Here is an 18,529-nt window from a genome sequence, read left to right as displayed (position 1 = left end):
ATTCAAGCAATGATTGATTGGTATTAGTGTGCCAAGAAAACATTCCCCATGAATGAGAAGGTGAACAGGTGTTCCTAATAAAGTGTTTGGTGAGTGTAGATTGAAAGATATATATGAGAGATGTCATATAATTATGCCTTTATTTATGTAAAACAGCTCTTTTCCCTTCTTGTTTTTAGTATTTTTTTTCCTAGCACCAGGGGAGCCCCCCCTCCCAAATTTCGTTGTTTGGTACCTGTACTATATCAATGACAAAAAAAATAAAGACCATTCATTCATTCATTCATTCATTCATTCATTCATTCATTCATTATGGCCACACAAACTCACTTACCACCTAGATATTGCATAGGCACTGTTTTGACCAAGCAATTCACCCTAAACGAATGTACAACACAGTTGACTGTAGCTTATTAGGGCTATGTCATTTCGCTTTGCAATGCCCTAAACAATGTTAAGTGGTTTCATATTTCTCAATGCCATTGGAATATAGAATGTAAATGCCTACTCCTCTCTCTCTCTTTCGCCCCTTTTGGTAGTTTGATACGCCCACTTTTCTAAGAGACTACAACTCCCAAAAGACATCACCATTTCCTATTAAGAATCCTGATGCGCCTTGTGGGAGGTGAAGTGAGCCGGCCATTATTAAACTCTTCTAAAATATCACATTTTAATACCATTTGTCAATACCATTTCATATCAGACTTCATTGTGACTTGCTATTTGAGTTACTATATTACCTCAATTAAAAACTACGAGCATAAAAGGCCCGTTTTATCTTCGGAAATGCGCCTGTTGCGAATTAAAAACTACAATTCCCTGCACTTGACTCAACCAGGAAGAGGAGTTGTGATGTGGTGCTGCATAACATGGGATAACATCGAAATGGACGTGTCTGTATTTTCTGTTGAATATATGATTGTTTTATAAGTTTAAAGGCTTTGTGATAAGGATGAAAGCCTTCAGTTGTCGACTTGCTATTTGCCTTTTGTTAGCGTTCCAAAATTCGTGGGCGGTGGACAGAGATGAGAGAGAATCATTGCATCTGTACGAGAGAGACGATACTGGAGCGGACCATGGTCATAGTCATGATAAGGATAATCAACAATCATCATTAAACGATGAACACGCGGCACTTCTCACTCCTGGCCAACAGTTGAAAGATGGGTCTACCAGGTAAAAGCCACCTGCATTGGGTAAAGTGCACCCCTTTTTAGGTTAGCCATACTTCATCAGTCGCACACGTATGGTGATCCACGTATGGCTTCCCCTTTTAGTGACAACTGTCACAGCAATGCATTACCAGGTCAATTGGCATGCGTATATTATTCGATCTCACAATACGTACGGAAGTGGGGTTTCCATGATGCATGTGATTGATAGTGATGACTGTTTTGATAATGACACCAATGACCCCAAGTCATGAAAACGTTTATTGAACCATACAAATAACAACAGTGAATGTCCAGACTAGTGGCCAACGGTAAGCTATTCGTTGTGAGGGTCAACAGGGAAACTTGACTTCCATACCCCAGTCGAGAGTGGTGGCTTCAGATTTCCCAGATTTTTTCCCCAGGGTGAGTAGGGAAGAGTAGTTCTCTCTCCCTGTATGGTAGATATTGTGTCTAAATTGTGTTAAAATATGTGTGTGTCAATATGGTGGAGTGTTCTTATGATTGTGATTTTCCCACCACACCTGGTGCCGCAGGTCGAACGACACGGACAGTTCCAGCAATGACACCACCCACACCCCCACCGTGGTGGTCAAGCCGCCGACCCCTGCGCCCCCCAGCCTTAAGCCCATCCTGCCCGTTCAGACGGGCGTCAAGGCTCAAGAGGAGGAGCAGTCCAGCGGGATGACCATCTTCTTCAGCCTATTGGTCATTGGTGAGTCTCTCGATACCAACCCCAGGCCACCATTACATTGTATGCGAGTTGGGACTCATTCCTCAAGTTCAAACCCCCCACCCCCCTGCGGTGTCAAATTGCTCGCTTTTCGATAGTGTAGCTGGTTTAACATCGGGTATTTGAAAAGACAGTCATGTCTGTTGGCAAGCCAGAGGTCGCAAGTTCAAGCCTCGGTCGGAGCAAGTCGAATTGCGGGGCAAGTGTTTGCAACAACTTGATTGTTTGTTTCAAAACCACCACCATTTCTCCCATTAGCAGTTCCCGTCAAGCAAAGGGAAGAGTGATGGGAAGGATGTGGTTGCACTTTAGGCAATCTAGAAGACGCACATTGGGGCGCCTGACCCTGAGGCCAGACCCCGAGGCCTTCCTGTCTCCAGCATTAGTATTAACAGACTGCTTTAGTGAGTGAAGTGAGATTTTTGGGCAGAAGAGAGTGTAGGTCATTAGGACATGTGATCATAGGTCATTAGGACATTTGATCTTTATGGTGGTTCAGACACTTAGGTGGCCCTCCTAAGCCATCGATGTTGGTAAACCTGGAGTTAGCCTCTATGTTTAGTTGGGTGGGTGGGTGAAATGAGGAAATGTTTGACATTAACAAAAAACCTCAACTTGCTAGGCTAATTATTCATTAGATGAGGGTGAATGTTTAGCCTAAATGGATTGAGTGGCTCCTTCTGGTAAATACTCGTGAGTCATGCAGGTCTCAGGGCCTGCAGGTGACTCGAGGGTCACCTGATCATGTATTCATTACCTAGATCCAGTTTGGCCACACTGGTAGCTTTTGTTGGAATGAATTTATGGCTCGCACTGTTTGCATATGGTTGACTGTTGTTACATACCAGACCGTTGGGTCAACATATAGAGCAGGTTGTTAATGTGAATGTCAGAAAGGCAAGATGGAACATGCTTGTGATATAATCATGTCAGTCAACAGTCTAACTAGGCGATTTTACATAGAATGGCAGATTTCTTTGTGAACCTAGGCCAGTCTAACTTGTGTGTCTCTATGTACCCAACTAACAACTACCGGTAACCCTTTGGCACCGCACTGTGTTTCCATTCTGCTAACGATGTGTCACATACAATACCGGTTTATCCATCTTGTGTGTGTGTGTGTGTGTGTGTGTGTGTGTGTGTGTGTGATACGTCATTCTGTAAAGTGTCCAGAAACATCTTGTCAGCCCAACTACAAGCAAATGCCTCCAAACCCATTGGGCGATGCTTCATCATACGGCAGGAAAATTACCCAAAACATACAACCATAGCAATTAGGGAGTTTTTCAGGGCCAAAAAGTGGAAAGATGCTGACTGGATAAACACTAAACATGAGGGCTTTATTTGGACATTTGACAAATCTGTCCCATCAATTATGGTGGACTATAATAGGGGGACTATGTCTAAAAAGTGTTATTTCTGAATGGTAAAACCAACATACAAATATGTATACCATCGCATAAAAGCTGTGAATCTCTACCCGTTATGCTTCACTGTCCCATGACTTGACGCAGAGCGGGTCTGCCTCACGCAACGGAGACGTGGATTATTGATTGTTGTTGAATGATTGTTAACCGGGTTCTCCTTTGTGTTCTCAGGTATCTGCATCATATTGGTGCACCTGCTTATTAAGTTCAAGCTGCATTTCCTCCCCGAGAGTGTGGCGGTGGTGTCGCTAGGTGAGTATATCACACAGCAGTGGGCCGCCCATAAAAGGAGGATGTTGTGTTTTTGAAATTGAGAATTACATTTCACGATTCCTTATTCCCCTGTCACTTTCAGGCATCGCCTCGGTGCTAGTTTTGTTCTGACCACCCCCGCCCCCTCCCCCTACACACACACACACACACACACACACACACACACACACACACACACACACATCCACCCTTTGCGTGCTCTGCGTTATAGCATGCCTCCTCTGCAGGTTTCCTCTCTGTGAGTGAAGTGCAGGGCTGATCCTGACCCTCTGCCACAGAGAGATAACACACTGCTTATTATTCAGGAAGAAGACAACTCTTCCTTCCTCTTCTCAAACCACTTCCCCTTCGTTTGATCGGTCTCTCTCCTCTCCCTCTCCCTCGCTCCCTCCGTTTTGCACCTTGACTCTTGCGTCTTTCTTTCCACTGTGCGCACATGCTTTCTTTCTTTCTCTCTCTCTCTCTCTCCCTCCCCCTCTTTCTCTGTCTCTCCCCCTCTCTCTTTCTGTGTCCCCCTCCCTTTCTCTGTACCCCCTTCTCTATCTTTCTCTCTCTCTCTCAGTCCTTTACACAGCTCTTTACTCTTCCTCTCGCTCCTCAGAATTGAAATTGGAGAACTAGCCTCCAAGCCCAAGGGGACTTCCTCAAAGACATTAGGAAGACAATGGCTTCCTACTCTGTGAGCCTGTTGTTTATCTGCCCCCCCTCCCAAAAGATTTGCCACAGAAAAGGAATTAACAGACCTAGATAGAGCAAACTAGCAGGGGTGTGGGTATTTCTTTGTGTGGGTATTTTCCCTCATAATGCACAATAGTAGGGAGTGTTTTAATTAACTTTTCACCTTTTAACATAACATTTAAAGTACTAAGGAAGATGGCATGTTTAATGTCCAGAGTGGGTTTTGTAAGGTGATTGATTGGCTGTCGTTGTTGTTGTTGCTTGTTCTCTACAGGGATCCTCATGGGAGGCTTTATCAAGATCATAGAGTTTCAGGAGCTGGCTAACTGGAAGGTACAGTATGAGATCACCTGCAGATCTGCTGCTCCCTGTTTAACAAAATCACCAGATCTGCTGCTCCCTGTTTAACAAAAAAAGGCACCATGAGTCATCGCAATTGTTGTATATAGCACGTGGGTCGTGGGACGTTCATATGAACTTGTTTGAATGTTATGCAAACGCCGATACATGCTCCAACCAATACACAAAGTCGTTAAGTACAGTATCATACTGTATATATAGAATTCAAATAAATGCCATTTAGAATTAAAATCGAATGATATTTCTATGATACAATTTAGCGTGCGACAGTTAGCCACCCCCCCCCCCCCCCCAAAAGCAAAGTTGACAAAAGACTCAAGAGGATCCAAGGTCCACCCACCTCACTCCTGTGGGACACACTGAATGTCACTGCGGAAACACATTGTGTCACCTCAACAACAATCTAATCCCCTCAATTAGCGTAACCCAATCTGGAGCCAGAGGAGTCCTATCCTATGTGTTATACGACCAGACACGCCCCCGATCTGGAGGCGAACGAGACCCGTCCCTGTCTGTTCTACAGCCAGACGCCATTTTATATACGCGACAACTTTAGAAGAAGTTAATTTCCGATGATGATCCCGCACTTTTCTTTTTTTCCCCCTCTGTCGCTGCTATCTCTTTCTTTCTCTTTCCATCCCTTATCTTTTCATCTCCCTCTTTCTGTTGGTCACTCTGCCATTTCTCTCAACCCCTGGCCTCTGTCCTTGGAGTGTATCTCTCTCCCTCTTCCTTTTGTCTTTCTTCTCAACATACATGAGTTTTTTTTTCTCCCATTCTGTCCCTCTCTTCCTCTCGTTCTCACAGTCTTTAATTAACATTCCTAGTCCTCTGCCAACGTACGAAGGAGCGAATGAGAAAGAGAGAGAGAGAGAGAGAGAGGGATGGAAAGAAAGAAAGAGAGGGGCAGGTTCTGTCAAGGGTTTGTGCACACAGGGGCCCATTGTTCCATAGCCTGGGGCCCCCAGAGTGTTGCTGAGTCATCGTCCCCAGTAACCAGAGCCCCTGTCTCCCCCTTTTACCCCTGTCCTACTCCCCCTTGCCCATGGTCCTCCAGAACGGTGTGTGTGTGTGTGAGTGTGTGTGTGTGTATGAGTGTGTGTGTGTGTGTGTGTGTGTCTGTGTCTGTATCTGTGTGTGTGTGTGTGTGTGTGTGTGCGTGTGTGTGTCTGTGGGTGTGTGGGTGTGTGTGTGTGTGTGTGTCTGTCTGTGGGTGTGTGTGTCTGTGTGTGTGTGTGTGTGTGTGTGTGTGTCTCTCACCTCCCTCTACCCTCATGTCACCCTGACACAGTGCCAACTCTCTCTAAACAACGTCCTGGCTACCGGCGTTGTAAGACCACTCATCACGTCACACGACCACGGACTAGCTCCACTCAGACGCAATGCTTTTTTGTGGTGCCGTCTAAAATTGTATTTATTCATTCAAGCCTCCAAATGGAGCATTTATGCATACTCTGTACTTGTCTTGGATTCAAACAGCATAACCTGTTTGTATAGCAGAGTAACACAGCTAACGGCAGAACTGGAATATGTCCCAGAGATTGGGACGGGACCGCTTTCTACAGTGATGACACCGTCCACTCTACCGTCTGTAAGACGGCCACTCTCTCTATCTGCTGCTCTCCTCCTCCACCACCATGAACCATCAGACCTAAGTACGAGCACGCGCTATTCCGACCATAAGGCCTCTTCTCTCTTTCCTCCTCCTGTTCTGTCCTCCTCCGTCTCTCCTACACTTGTTTATCCCCATCAGTCTCTCTAGTCTCCTGTAGCGGGGAGGGGGAGGGGGTGGGGGGCTGTTTCTGAAGCCAGGCCGCTGACTCAGTCCTGCTAGCCCTCAGGAACAAGCTACTCTACCCACGAACCAGAGCCAAGCCTCAGCTCCTCAGGCAGCGAACATCCTGCCCTCCCTGGCACTAGTCCTCATCCTCCTCTCCTTCTTCCCCTCCTTTCCCATAAATATGCTTCTCTGGCACGGCTCTCTTCCTTCTCCTTCTTTTTTCCCCCCCTGTCCCTCCCTCCATCGCTCTTGTGGTTTTCTCTCTTGGGAGCTGACAGTGATTAGGAAGCCAGTTCTGTGCTGTATACAAACGCTACCAGAGTCCCTCAATGAAGCCCCGATCGTCTCGTAGACGATACGCAGGGAGCCAGATGTGGTGGGTGGGGGGTGGGGGCGAGACGCTGCTTGCCATGTGGTGTTGGTTGAGTACTGCAGATAGGAAATGCAGTGGGACAGTCAGATGGTAAATGTAGAGGGACAGTCAGATGGTAAATGTAGAGGGACAGTCAGGTGGTAAATGTAGAGTGACAGTCAGATGGTAAATGTAGAAGGACAGTCAGATGGTAAATGTAGAGTGACAGTCAGAAGGTAAATGTAGAGAGTCAGTCAGGTGGTAAATGTAGAGTGACAGTCAGGTGGTAAATGTAGAGGGACAGTCAGATGGTAAATGTAGAGGGACAGTCAGGTGGTAAATGTAGAGAGACAGTCAGATGGTAAATGTAGAGGAACAGTCAGGTGGTAAATGTAGAGAGACAGTCAGATGGTAAATGTAGAGGAACAGTCAGATGGTAAATGTAGAGTGACAGTCAGGTGGTAAATGTAGAGGGACAGTCAGATGGTAAATGTAGAAGGACAGTCAGGTGGTAAATGTAGAGGGACAGTCAGATGGTAAATGTAGAGGGACAGTCAGGTGGTAAATGTAGAGGGACAGTCAGGTGGTAAATGTAGAGGGACAGTCAGATGGTAAATGTAGAGGGACAGTCAGATGGTAAATGTAGAGGGACAGTCAGATGGTAAATGTAGAGGGACAGTCAGGTGGTAAATGTAGAGGGACAGTCAGGTGGTAAATGTAGAGGGACAGTCAGGTGGTAAATGTAGAGAGACAGTCAGGTGGTAAATGTAGAGGGACAGTCAGGTGGTAAATGTAGAGAGACAGTCAGATGGTAAATGTAGAGGGACAGTCAGATGGTAAATGTAGAGGGACAGTCAGATGGTAAATGTAGAGGGACAGTCAGATGGTAAATGTAGAGGGACAGTCAGATGGTAAATGTAGAGGGACAGTCAGATGGTAAATGTAGAGGGACAGTCAGATGGTAAATGTAGAGGGACAGTCAGATGGTAAATGTAGAGTGACAGTCAGGTGGTAAATGTAGAGGGACAGTCAGGTGGTAAATGTAGAAGGACAGTCAGATGGTAAATGTAGAGGGACAGTCAGGTGGTAAATGTAGAGGGACAGTCAGATGGTAAATGTAGAAGGACAGTCAGATGGTAAATGTAGAGGGACAGTCAGGTGGTAAATGTAGAGGGACAGTCAGATGGTAAATGTAGAGAGACAGTCAGATGGTAAATGTAGAGGGACAGTCAGATGGTAAATGTAGAGGGACAGTCAGATGGTAAATGTAGAAGGACAGTCAGGTGGTAAATGTAGAGGGACAGTCAGATGGTAAATGTAGAGGGACAGTCAGATGGTAAATGTAGAGGGACAGTCAGGTGGTAAATGTAGAGGGACAGTCAGGTGGTAAATGTAGAAGGACAGTCAGATGGTAAATGTAGAGGGACAGTCAGGTGGTAAATGTAGAGGGACAGTCAGATGGTAAATGTAGAGAGACAGTCAGATGGTAAATGTAGAGGGACAGTCAGATGGTAAATGTAGAGGGACAGTCAGATGGTAAATGTAGAAGGACAGTCAGGTGGTAAATGTAGAGGGACAGTCAGATGGTAAATGTAGAGGGACAGTCAGATGGTAAATGTAGAGGGACAGTCAGATGGTAAATGTAGAGGGACAGTCAGATGGTAAATGTAGAGGGACAGTCAGGTGGTAAATGTAGAGGGACAGTCAGATGGTAAATGTAGAGGGACAGTCAGGTGGTAAATGTAGAGGGACAGTCAGGTGGTAAATGTAGAGGGACAGTCAGGTGGTAAATGTAGAGAGACAGTCAGATGGTAAATGTAGAGAGACAGTCAGATGGTAAATGTAGAGGGACAGTCAGATGGTAAATGTAGAGAGACAGTCAGGTGGTAAATGTAGAGAGACAGTCAGATGGTAAATGTAGAGAGACAGTCAGGTGGTAAATGTAGAGGGACAGTCAGGTGGTAAATGTAGAGGGACAGTCAGATGGTAAATGTAGAGGGACAGTCAGGTGGTAAATGTAGAGGGACAGTCAGGTGGTAAATGTAGAGGGACAGTCAGATGGTAAATGTAGAGAGACAGTCAGATGGTAAATGTAGAGGGACAGTCAGGTGGTAAATGTAGAGGGACAGTCAGGTGGTAAATGTAGAGAGACAGTCAGATGGTAAATGTAGAGGGACAGTCAGGTGGTAAATGTAGAGGGACAGTCAGATGGTAAATGTAGAGGGACAGTCAGATGGTAAATGTAGAGGGACAGTCAGAAGGTAAATGTAGAGGGACAGTCAGATGGTAAATGTAGAGGGACAGTCAGGTGGTAAATGTAGAGGGACAGTCAGATGGTAAATGTAGAGGGACAGTCAGGTGGTAAATGTAGAGGGACAGTCAGATGGTAAATGTAGAGGGACTGTCAGGTGGTAAATGTAGAGGGACAGTCAGGTGGTAAATGTAGAGGGACAGTCAGATGGTAAATGTAGAAGGACAGTCAGATGGTAAATGTAGAGGGACAGTCAGATGGTAAATGTAGAGGGACAGTCAGATGGTAAATGTAGAGAGACAGTCAGATGGTAAATGTAGAGGGACAGTCAGATGGTAAATGTAGAGGGACAGTCAGGTGGTAAATGTAGAGAGACAGTCAGGTGGTAAATGTAGAGGGACAGTCAGATGGTAAATGTAGAGAGACAGTCAGATGGTAAATGTAGAGGGACAGTCAGATGGTAAATGTAGAGAGACAGTCAGGTGGTAAATGTAGAGAGACAGTCAGGTGGTAAATGTAGAGGGACAGTCAGATGGTAAATGTAGAGGGACAGTCAGATGGTAAATGTAGAGGGACAGTCAGGTGGTAAATGTAGAGGGACAGTCAGATGGTAAATGTAGAGAGACAGTCAGGTGGTAAATGTAGAGGGACAGTCAGATGGTAAATGTAGAGGGACAGTCAGATGGTAAATGTAGAAGGACAGTCAGATGGTAAATGTAGAGGGACAGTCAGATGGTAAATGTAGAGAGACAGTCAGATGGTAAATGTAGAGGGACAGTCAGATGGTAAATGTAGAGGGACAGTCAGATGGTAAATGTAGAGAGACAGTCAGGTGGTAAATGTAGAGGGACAGTCAGGTGGTAAATGTAGAGGGACAGTCAGATGGTAAATGTAGAGAGACAGTCAGGTGGTAAATGTAGAGAGACAGTCAGATGGTAAATGTAGAGGGACAGTCAGGTGGTAAATGTAGAAGGACAGTCAGGTGGTAAATGTAGAGGGACAGTCAGGTGGTAAATGTAGAGGGACAGTCAGATGGTAAATGTAGAGGGACAGTCAGATGGTAAATGTAGAGGGACAGTCAGATGGTAAATGTAGAGGGACAGTCAGGTGGTAAATGTAGAGGGACAGTCAGATGGTAAATGTAGAGAGACAGTCAGATGGTAAATGTAGAGGGACAGTCAGATGGTAAATGTAGAGAGACAGTCAGATGGTAAATGTAGAGGGACAGTCAGGTGGTAAATGTAGAGACCAGTCAGATGGTAAATGTAGAGGGACAGTCAGATGGTAAATGTAGAGGGACAGTCAGGTGGTAAATGTAGAGAGACAGTCAGATGGTAAATGTAGAGGGACAGTCAGGTGGTAAATGTAGAGAGACAGTCAGATGGTAAATGTAGAGGGACAGTCAGATGGTAAATGTAGAGGGACAGTCAGATGGTAAATGTAGAGGGACAGTCAGAAGGTAAATGTAGAGAGACAGTCAGGTGGTAAATGTAGAGGGACAGTCAGGTGGTAAATGTAGAGGGACAGTCAGACTGTTTCCCCACATTAGTATTGGTTCCATCTGGGTTTCCTGTGGTGCTCCGAGGCCACTCAGTAAATGGCTTTAGCCTGCACAGTCCCAGATATACACGACATGTATTAATATCCCGCATTGAGGGAGGGAGAGATTTAAAAGATAGATTTTAATTGTGGTTTCAGGGGACTTTTTCCCACGTCACAGTTCCATGTAAACACTCAGCCTCAAGGGAGCTGTACCTCAGAGACAAGGTCTCTCTCTCTCTCTCTCTCTCTCTCTCTCTCTCTCTCTCTCTCTCTCTCTCTCTCTCTCTCTCTCTCTCTTTCTCTCTTTGTCTCTTTCTTTTCTCTCTCAATCTCTCTCTCTCTATCTCTTTCAGTGTCTCTCCTCTCCACTCTCAACCCTTTGATCTCTTGCATTCTTCACTCATTAAGCACTTGCTCTATTTCTGAGAATCTCTCTGTCACTCTCCAGGTCTTCAGTCCTGTACATCTCTCTCTCTCTCTCTCTAGGAGATGTACTATATGTGTATGAGTGTGTGTGCGCACGCGTGTGTGTGCGTCATCCACCTCTGCATATTCATACAATGTGCTTGTTGAACATGCATGCATGCACAACTGCGTCCGTGCATGTCTAGGTTAATGTCAGCACGCATGTCTTGTTCTTGTATGTAAATGCACGTGGTTGACCTTTCTTTATCGGAGCAAAAGGTCCTCCAACCTCAAAGGTCTCCCACGTACACTTTCCCCCAAGCCTGAATACATTAACCACCCCTTTATAAGTCTCTTGTTGTTAGTTTACCCCCAATATTCACTCAAATGACAGTAATACATTACCTCCTATGAGACACCCCATTCCCGCCAGAGACAGACCCTTGTGCTGACACACCCAAACAAAAAGCACTCTGGGTCCTTTATTATACATGGTCACCATGTGGAATTTACCAGCCAGAGAAACACCATTAGATCCCTGACTTCCATCCTGACTTCCATCCTGCCCCGAAATAGCAGCTGCTCACTCTTTAACCTGGAGGTTTTCATCCCGTATACACATGTGTCGTGAACTCTTTTTCTTTTTTGAACTTCATTGCCGTCAACATCCAATAACAGGCAGTTAACATTACGAAACAGAATCTACCTTGAGGTTGGGCTTCGTTCCACATACATGTCAATATAAATGAAATAACACTGCACAGGGATAGAATACACAGATAGTACACACCTTTATATATATGATGATGTCCTTATAAATATAGGTCATTTTAATTGTAACTGGACTCTTTTTGAAAGGGCGCCGGGTGGCTGGTTAATGCGGCTCGCAGGCTTCACAGAGGACCTGTGGTATCTAATGAGACAGGTGGATAAGAGTGATTGGGAGTATGTTTGTTCAGAGCAGGACGTTCAAAAGTCCAGTCGAGCCTCCCTCCACCCTCTCAGATCTAGGATCACCCCCCCCCCCCCCCCCCTCAGTGTGTAACACAGTGTGTAATGCACGGGCCTGGTTGGTCCCATCTAACAGGACAGTCAAAGGTCCTTCCACATGGACCTGTCATAAATGAGTCACACACACACAATACAATACATACTGTACACGCACACACACACACACACACACACACACAATACAATACATTCTGTACACACACACGCACAATACAATACATACTGTGTACACACACACACACACACACACACACACACGCATGCACGCACACACACACAGATCCAGAGTGTAGTGTAGTGGCACATGATCAGGGAGCTCAGCCAATTTAACTGAGAGGCAACAATGATTTCATTATATCACAGAAGTGGTCAGAACATGAAGGTCATTGGGGTACAGTTTGAACTAGGGATGTCCCGATCCCACTTTTTCACTACCGATACCGATACCTGGGCTTCGGGTATCTGCGATACTGATACCGATCCGATATTTGTATACATTTTTTGACCCCTGAATAATAACAAATACCTCCCCAGTATATAGTCCACACCAACAACAGTTAAATTAAAGACTGCCAGCCTTTATTAAAGCAACAAATGCGACGTGTTGTGGATTGGAACTACGGATCATAAGCTTTCAAATGATGTGTCATACATTGAAATCCGAAAAAATATGAAGTTAGAGTCATTTGAATGTTGTTAGACGTCAGGCACATTATAGGGTTAACCTCTTTGTAATGAAACCGGAAGCACACAGCGCTACGAACTATGAGAGCTGTATCCATTATGCGCATTTTAAGCGCATATAGGACTCGCGTGAAGCATTTCTGCGACACGCGTTTCTGTTCACTGTTTTCATTCCCTCATCGCTTATACACATAAGTTTGACTGCGCATGACAGTAGTTCAGCAGTCTCTTAGTCGCACTGGTGCGATTGAATGTATTTCCAAGTCGCACAGAAATATATTCACTCGCAAATGCGACCAAAACAGTCGCACTATCGAGCCCTGGTCATGCACGTGACCACTGGCTACTACTGTTGTCGTCACTTGAGTGACACACCAGATCGAGAGCGCGGATCGGAGCCTTTTTTTTTCTGGTGCGATCCGCGATCCAGCATTCAGGTCCAATATCGCGGCGATATCCGATATCAGTATCGGATCGGGACATCCCTAGTTTGAACCACAGATAAAGAAGCATAGCGTGTGTGTGTGTGTGTGTGTGTGTGTGTGTGTGTGTATGTGTACGTTTGTTCTGTAGCACTGGCTAAGGCCTATGTTAAACACTACATTTTAATATAAGTGTGTGTGGGTGGGGGGTGGTGGGGAGGCTGATGTGCTTTGATGTGTAATGTGTTTTGACAGATCATCTCTTGTGTGCAGTCACCTGAAATGACTACAGTAGCAGGCGCGGCGCTTGATTGCATAATAAAGCATCGTGTTTGTGTGCGTGTGTGTGTCTGTGTGTGTGTCTGTGTGTGTTCCACACAGTGTCTGCTGGGGTTATCCAGCATGAGGCTGTTCACCACCCTGCACACCCTCTCAGATTGACAGACAGCCATTAGCATCAGACCTCCATTTGTGTGAAAGGATTCTGACTGGGGCCTTCAGGGAGACTCACCGTTACAGATAGTCTAGATAGAGTTGTGTTTTCCAAACAAATTAGTTTTTTCTGTCATGTAAAAAAAGAACAATTGTGATGAAACTCATATGTTACATTTTATCCCACAACATTCTATACACTGTTGCACTCTTCCCATTAAGACCATGTGCTGACTGTTGAATTCTGGGGAGAGTAGTTGATCTGTAGACATTTGACCAGGAAGTGACCTCACTCTACTGTCCCTCTTCTTCTCCCCGACAGGAAGAAGAAATGTTCAGACCCAACATGTTTTTCCTCCTCCTCCTACCACCCATCATCTTTGAGTCGGGATACTCTCTGCATAAGGTGTGTGTGTCCGTGACTGCGTGTGTGTCCGTGACTGCGTGTGTGTCCGTGACTGCGTGTGTGTCCGTGACTGCGTGTGTCTGCGACTGTGTTTGTCTGTGACTGTGTGTGTCTGTGACTGTGTGTGTCTGTGACTGTATGTGTCTGTGACTGTCTGTGACTGTGTGTGTCCGTGACGGCGTGTGTCTGTGACTGTGTGTGTCCATGGATGTTCTTAGGTATGGGTACTCTCTACATAAAGTGTGCATCTCCAGCCTACTGTTATACTATGGAGCTCTACTATATCCTCTCCTCCTTGTCCGGTGTTCTTCAGGGTAACTTCTTCCAGAACATTGGATCCATCACCCTGTTCGCCGTGATCGGCACTGCCATCTCCGCCTTTATCGTGGGAGGAGGCATCTACTTCCTGGGCCAGGTAACATTCGGGCAAAAAACGTGAAGCGATACTGCCATTATCAGTCGGAGGCGCTGAGTCAGCGCAGGACTTGGCGCAAAAAACGAGTTTTGAATACTTGAGATCGTGATAGTAGTCGGCGCGTCAGGTGTTGAGTACATGGACGTTTATCAGATTCAAAACACTGTTTCCGCTCTCGCTCAATGTCAGGTTCACACTGCTCAATTGTTCAACCGTGTGAGGTCAGTTATTGGTCAGTGTTTCAGATAGAGTTGGGCGGCATCCACATTTTTGACACCGTTTAAACTTTCCCAAAATGCGGTATGACTGCCTGATTAGAATCACATTCTATGGCTTTGAGGGAGCCGTCAATTTCAAATGATGAATTTGTGATGACGGGTGAAAGGTGGACCAAGTTGGCAAGGTCATTTTTCTGTTTATCAGTGCAGATTGTACACTTTCAAATGATGTCATACATCATATGATGAACATATTTGAAGAAGATACTGTATGCTTATTTGAATGTTGATAGACCTCGATTCAACTCGCGCTCAATTAAAAAATCGCCCTGAACCAAAGCAAACTGGTTTCAGGCTGTGCTCCATTGCGCTAGCTTGCTAGTTAACTAACAACAAAGAACATCACCGATAGCTGCTCTGCATGTTTAGCACATCACAACATGCTGATGGAACATGAACATGCTAAAAACACATAACTACACATAACTAGATGATCTCACAGTACTGAAACATAAGCAAGACGTATCACCGTGACAACACTCACCCGAGTACAAAGCGTGGCACGTGTTAAGGCAGACGAGTGCTGTGAATCGCGTTTTCTTTTCTTTTTTGACTGGTTATTAATTTGACAAATGACATTGTTTACAAAAAGTTCTGTCACTTTCATAGCATCTTCAACCACACAGACAGTGGTGTTGGACAAACACTCTTAAGGCGTTTGTTATTGTGTTGTATACAGTATTTTCTTTTATGACTATTGAAACGGACACCATTGCTATTTTCAAATAGCACAGTATACTGTATTACCACTCAACCCTAGTTTCAGACTGTGTATCTGACTTTCCAGAGAATTGGACTTGGGCAGGTTGAGTTTCAGAATGACTAGTAGATTAAGGGCCAATCCCAATTCCCTTTTCTACCCCTATGGCTCGTTTTCGAGTGTCACTCGATTCGAAGGCAAGGCCTTCGAACACGTCACAAGCCCTACCCCTTGAAATCTAAGCCCTATGAATTGGGACAGCCCTTCACGGCGCCTACGTCATCACGCGGTACGGGTGACGCGTTGTGTTGCCGGCGAATTCTCACATCTCGCAATGCCTTCTTCAGCTGTGTTTATTTCTGTTGCGTGTGCTATAAGCATCTATTTTCGTTTGTTATCAACACACTGTAGTGTTTAGACGTTCCTTTTTTTGTCTCTTCCGTCAGCGATGTCTTTTTTGTGGACATCGCAATAATGACAATGAATTTAATGACAATGAATGACTCCAACCAAAACAACCAGTCCATCAGTAGTCATAAAGCGTTGTCCAAAAATCACGTTACCAAGCGCCTTTCTCAGAACAATTCGTCGTCTAGAATCCAAAAATCAATCCATCATAGTGGTGGTCAAAAACGTAGAAAGAGGATCTCTTGGGGACGCGGCCACATTTGCCCGTGAAGGAGAGATGACAAATAAGCGGAAACATTTCTCAGTAGAGTCGAACGGTGATAGATCATCATCCTTTACGCGTATCCTTAACTGTAGTTACATTTCGCGTGTCATATGCCATTAGACATGGAAATATGTCAATGCACGGCTGTCATGCACAAATCAGCTTGTAACGTTAGACACACAGCACATCGGCATGATAACGTTTTGTTGTTGTTGTGCTTGTTATAAAGAAAAGGTCTATAATGCATTGAAATGAATGATACAACCCATTAATAATATTACCTAATAACAACTGCTCGGATTAGATTGCGGGTGGAAATAGGTCAAAATGCGCATCATGTACAAGTCAGACGAACGTTTGATAGATAACTTTACATATGTGTACCATCATCCGCTGTCAAACGCCACAGGTAATAATTGATTTATGACTGTACATCTCTGAAATGCTCGACTGTCATGCAGCGTTGCGTTACTGTAACGTTAGACACAGCACCGACATAAAAGCGATTTTTGGGTTATGCGTGTTATAAATAAAAGGTCTATAATGCATTGTAATGACATTAAACTAAGACAATAAGATGGTTATCATAATTTTTCAAATCTTTATTAATAAGTAATTACAGAGAATTAAAATGACATTTCCGCATTGAATAGAGCGACATAAGATTTCTGTAGATGATTCGCAATGCATCCTGGTATCAAGGGGTAGCGTACCCCTAGCCCTTCGAAGCTAGTGTGGTCCTGGAATCGCTCGAAACGAAGTAATAGTTAGCCCTCCCCCTTACCCCTAGCCCTCGATGAAATATGAATTGGGACAGCCCTCGCCCTAAACGTGAACGCGCAAATCGAGCCATAGGGGTGAAAACGAAGGGCTAGGGGTGAATTGGGATTGGGCCTAAGACTTGTTGCAAAATATCAGACTTCCGCGATACATGTCCATTAAGACATACAGTACATTACTGCACAGTGTTGCAAACTGTTGTGAAATGTTCTAATGCTGTTGTAATGAGTTGCAATGATGTTCCTGTGCTAACTGTCTGTCTCTCTCTCTCTCTCTCTCTCTCTCTCTCTCTCTCTCTCTCTCTCTCTCTCTCTCTCTCTCTCTCTCTCATAGGCTGATGTGATCTATAAGATGTCCATGACAGACAGGTGAGAGTCCTACCTGCACATGTATGTATGTATGTCATTGGAGCAGCATGAGCAGTGACATCTACACATTCAGACTGCATCGATGGGACAACACACCTGGCCTGGGTTGCCTTCAGGAGGCCCACGCAAGAAAGACACTTAATTCTTCTTCTTCAGTCTCAACATTTTTTATCTAATTTTGAGCCTTTGAACTAGGTTTTCACTGACCATCCTTTGACCAGATAGTTTTCTCTGACCATCCTTTGACCAGATAGTTTTCTCTGACCATCCTTTGACCAGATCGTTTTCTCTGACCATCCTTTGACCACCAGATAGTTTTCTCTGACCATCCTTTGACCATATAGTTTTCTCTGACCATCCTTTGCTAATGTGGCCCAGCTGTTCAGATATATTTCTGTAGTAGAGTGTGAAATAATTGTGGTGAATATAGACTGCTAAGTTGTCTCCACACCCGGCCCTTACCCTGGCAGAGAGGATCTGCACTGGGCTGTGTCAGTGATGTGTTAGTGGGTTCACACTGGGTCTCTTTTATCGTGTGTGTGTGTGCTTGCACGTGCGCACGTGTGCATGTACGTACGTGTTTGTGATTGCGTGTGTGAGTGTGTTTGTGATTGCGTTCGTGTGCGTGTATGTGTGTCTCTGTGTGTCTCTGTGTGTGTGTGTGTGTGTGTGTCTCTGTGTGTGTGTGTGTGTGTGTGTGTCTGTGTGTGTGTGTCTGTGTCTGTGTCTGTGTCTGTGTCTGTGTGTGTGTCTGTGTGTACGTACAGTAGCTCCAATTGCTGTCCCTCTTATCAGCCCCAGCCAACCTCTCTCCTGCTTCCTGACCAAATCATCTACATTGATTATCTGGATGTGAACTGTGTGCGTGCGTTTGACCAGTGTCCATCGTGCGTGCGAGTGTGTGTGTGTGTGTGTGTGTGTGTGTGTGTGTGTGCGCGTGCGCGTATGTGTGTGTGTGTGCGTGCGTGCGTAAGAGTGCATGTGATTGTGTGTGTGTGCAAGTGTGTGTGTGCGTGTGTAAGAGTGCATGTGATTTTGTGTGTGTGTGTGCGTGTGTGTGGGTGTGTGTGTGTGTGTCTCACTGTTTCCCCTGACCTCTGTCCTTCCTGTAGTTTTGCGTTCGGCTCTCTGATCTCGGCCGTGGACCCGGTGGCCACCATCGCCATCTTCAACGCCCTGAACATCGACCCTGTCCTCAACATGCTGGTGTTCGGGGAGAGTATACTCAATGACGCCGTCTCCATCGTGCTGACCAAGTACGTTCTTCTTTTTCTTTTTTTCTTTCTTCCTTCCCCTCTTCCGACCCATCCCCCTTTCCCTTGGCATTGTCCTCTTCCTCCTCTCGTTGACTCGATACATGTTCTTATCTTCATTTTACGTGTCATAG

The 18,529-nt window shown here is 45.3% G+C and overlaps 1 protein-coding gene across 1 annotated transcript in view; it reads left to right on the top strand.

The window, feature by feature from the left end:
• Positions 1–952: 952 nt before the first annotated feature.
• Positions 953–18,529, top strand: part of slc9a8 (solute carrier family 9 member 8) — a gene marked incomplete at its 5' end in the record, with an annotated part of 25,978 nt that continues 8,401 nt past the window's right edge. Inside the window, 8 exons of the mRNA XM_080534214.1 lie at positions 953–1,176; positions 1,709–1,887; positions 3,504–3,584; positions 4,558–4,616; positions 13,845–13,928; positions 14,242–14,343; positions 17,108–17,142; positions 18,255–18,398. Of these exons, the coding sequence (XP_080390340.1) occupies positions 953–1,176; positions 1,709–1,887; positions 3,504–3,584; positions 4,558–4,616; positions 13,845–13,928; positions 14,242–14,343; positions 17,108–17,142; positions 18,255–18,398 (908 nt within the window). The remainder of the gene's footprint in view (positions 1,177–1,708; positions 1,888–3,503; positions 3,585–4,557; positions 4,617–13,844; positions 13,929–14,241; positions 14,344–17,107; positions 17,143–18,254; positions 18,399–18,529) is intronic.

The sequence above is a fragment of the Nansenia antarctica genome (assembly GCF_963989245.1).
Source record: "Nansenia antarctica genome assembly, chromosome: 6".
Lineage (NCBI taxonomy): Eukaryota > Metazoa > Chordata > Actinopteri > Argentiniformes > Microstomatidae > Nansenia > Nansenia antarctica.
Note: the sequence above shows the minus strand (reverse complement) of the source record. Positions and strands in the feature narration are given on the sequence as shown.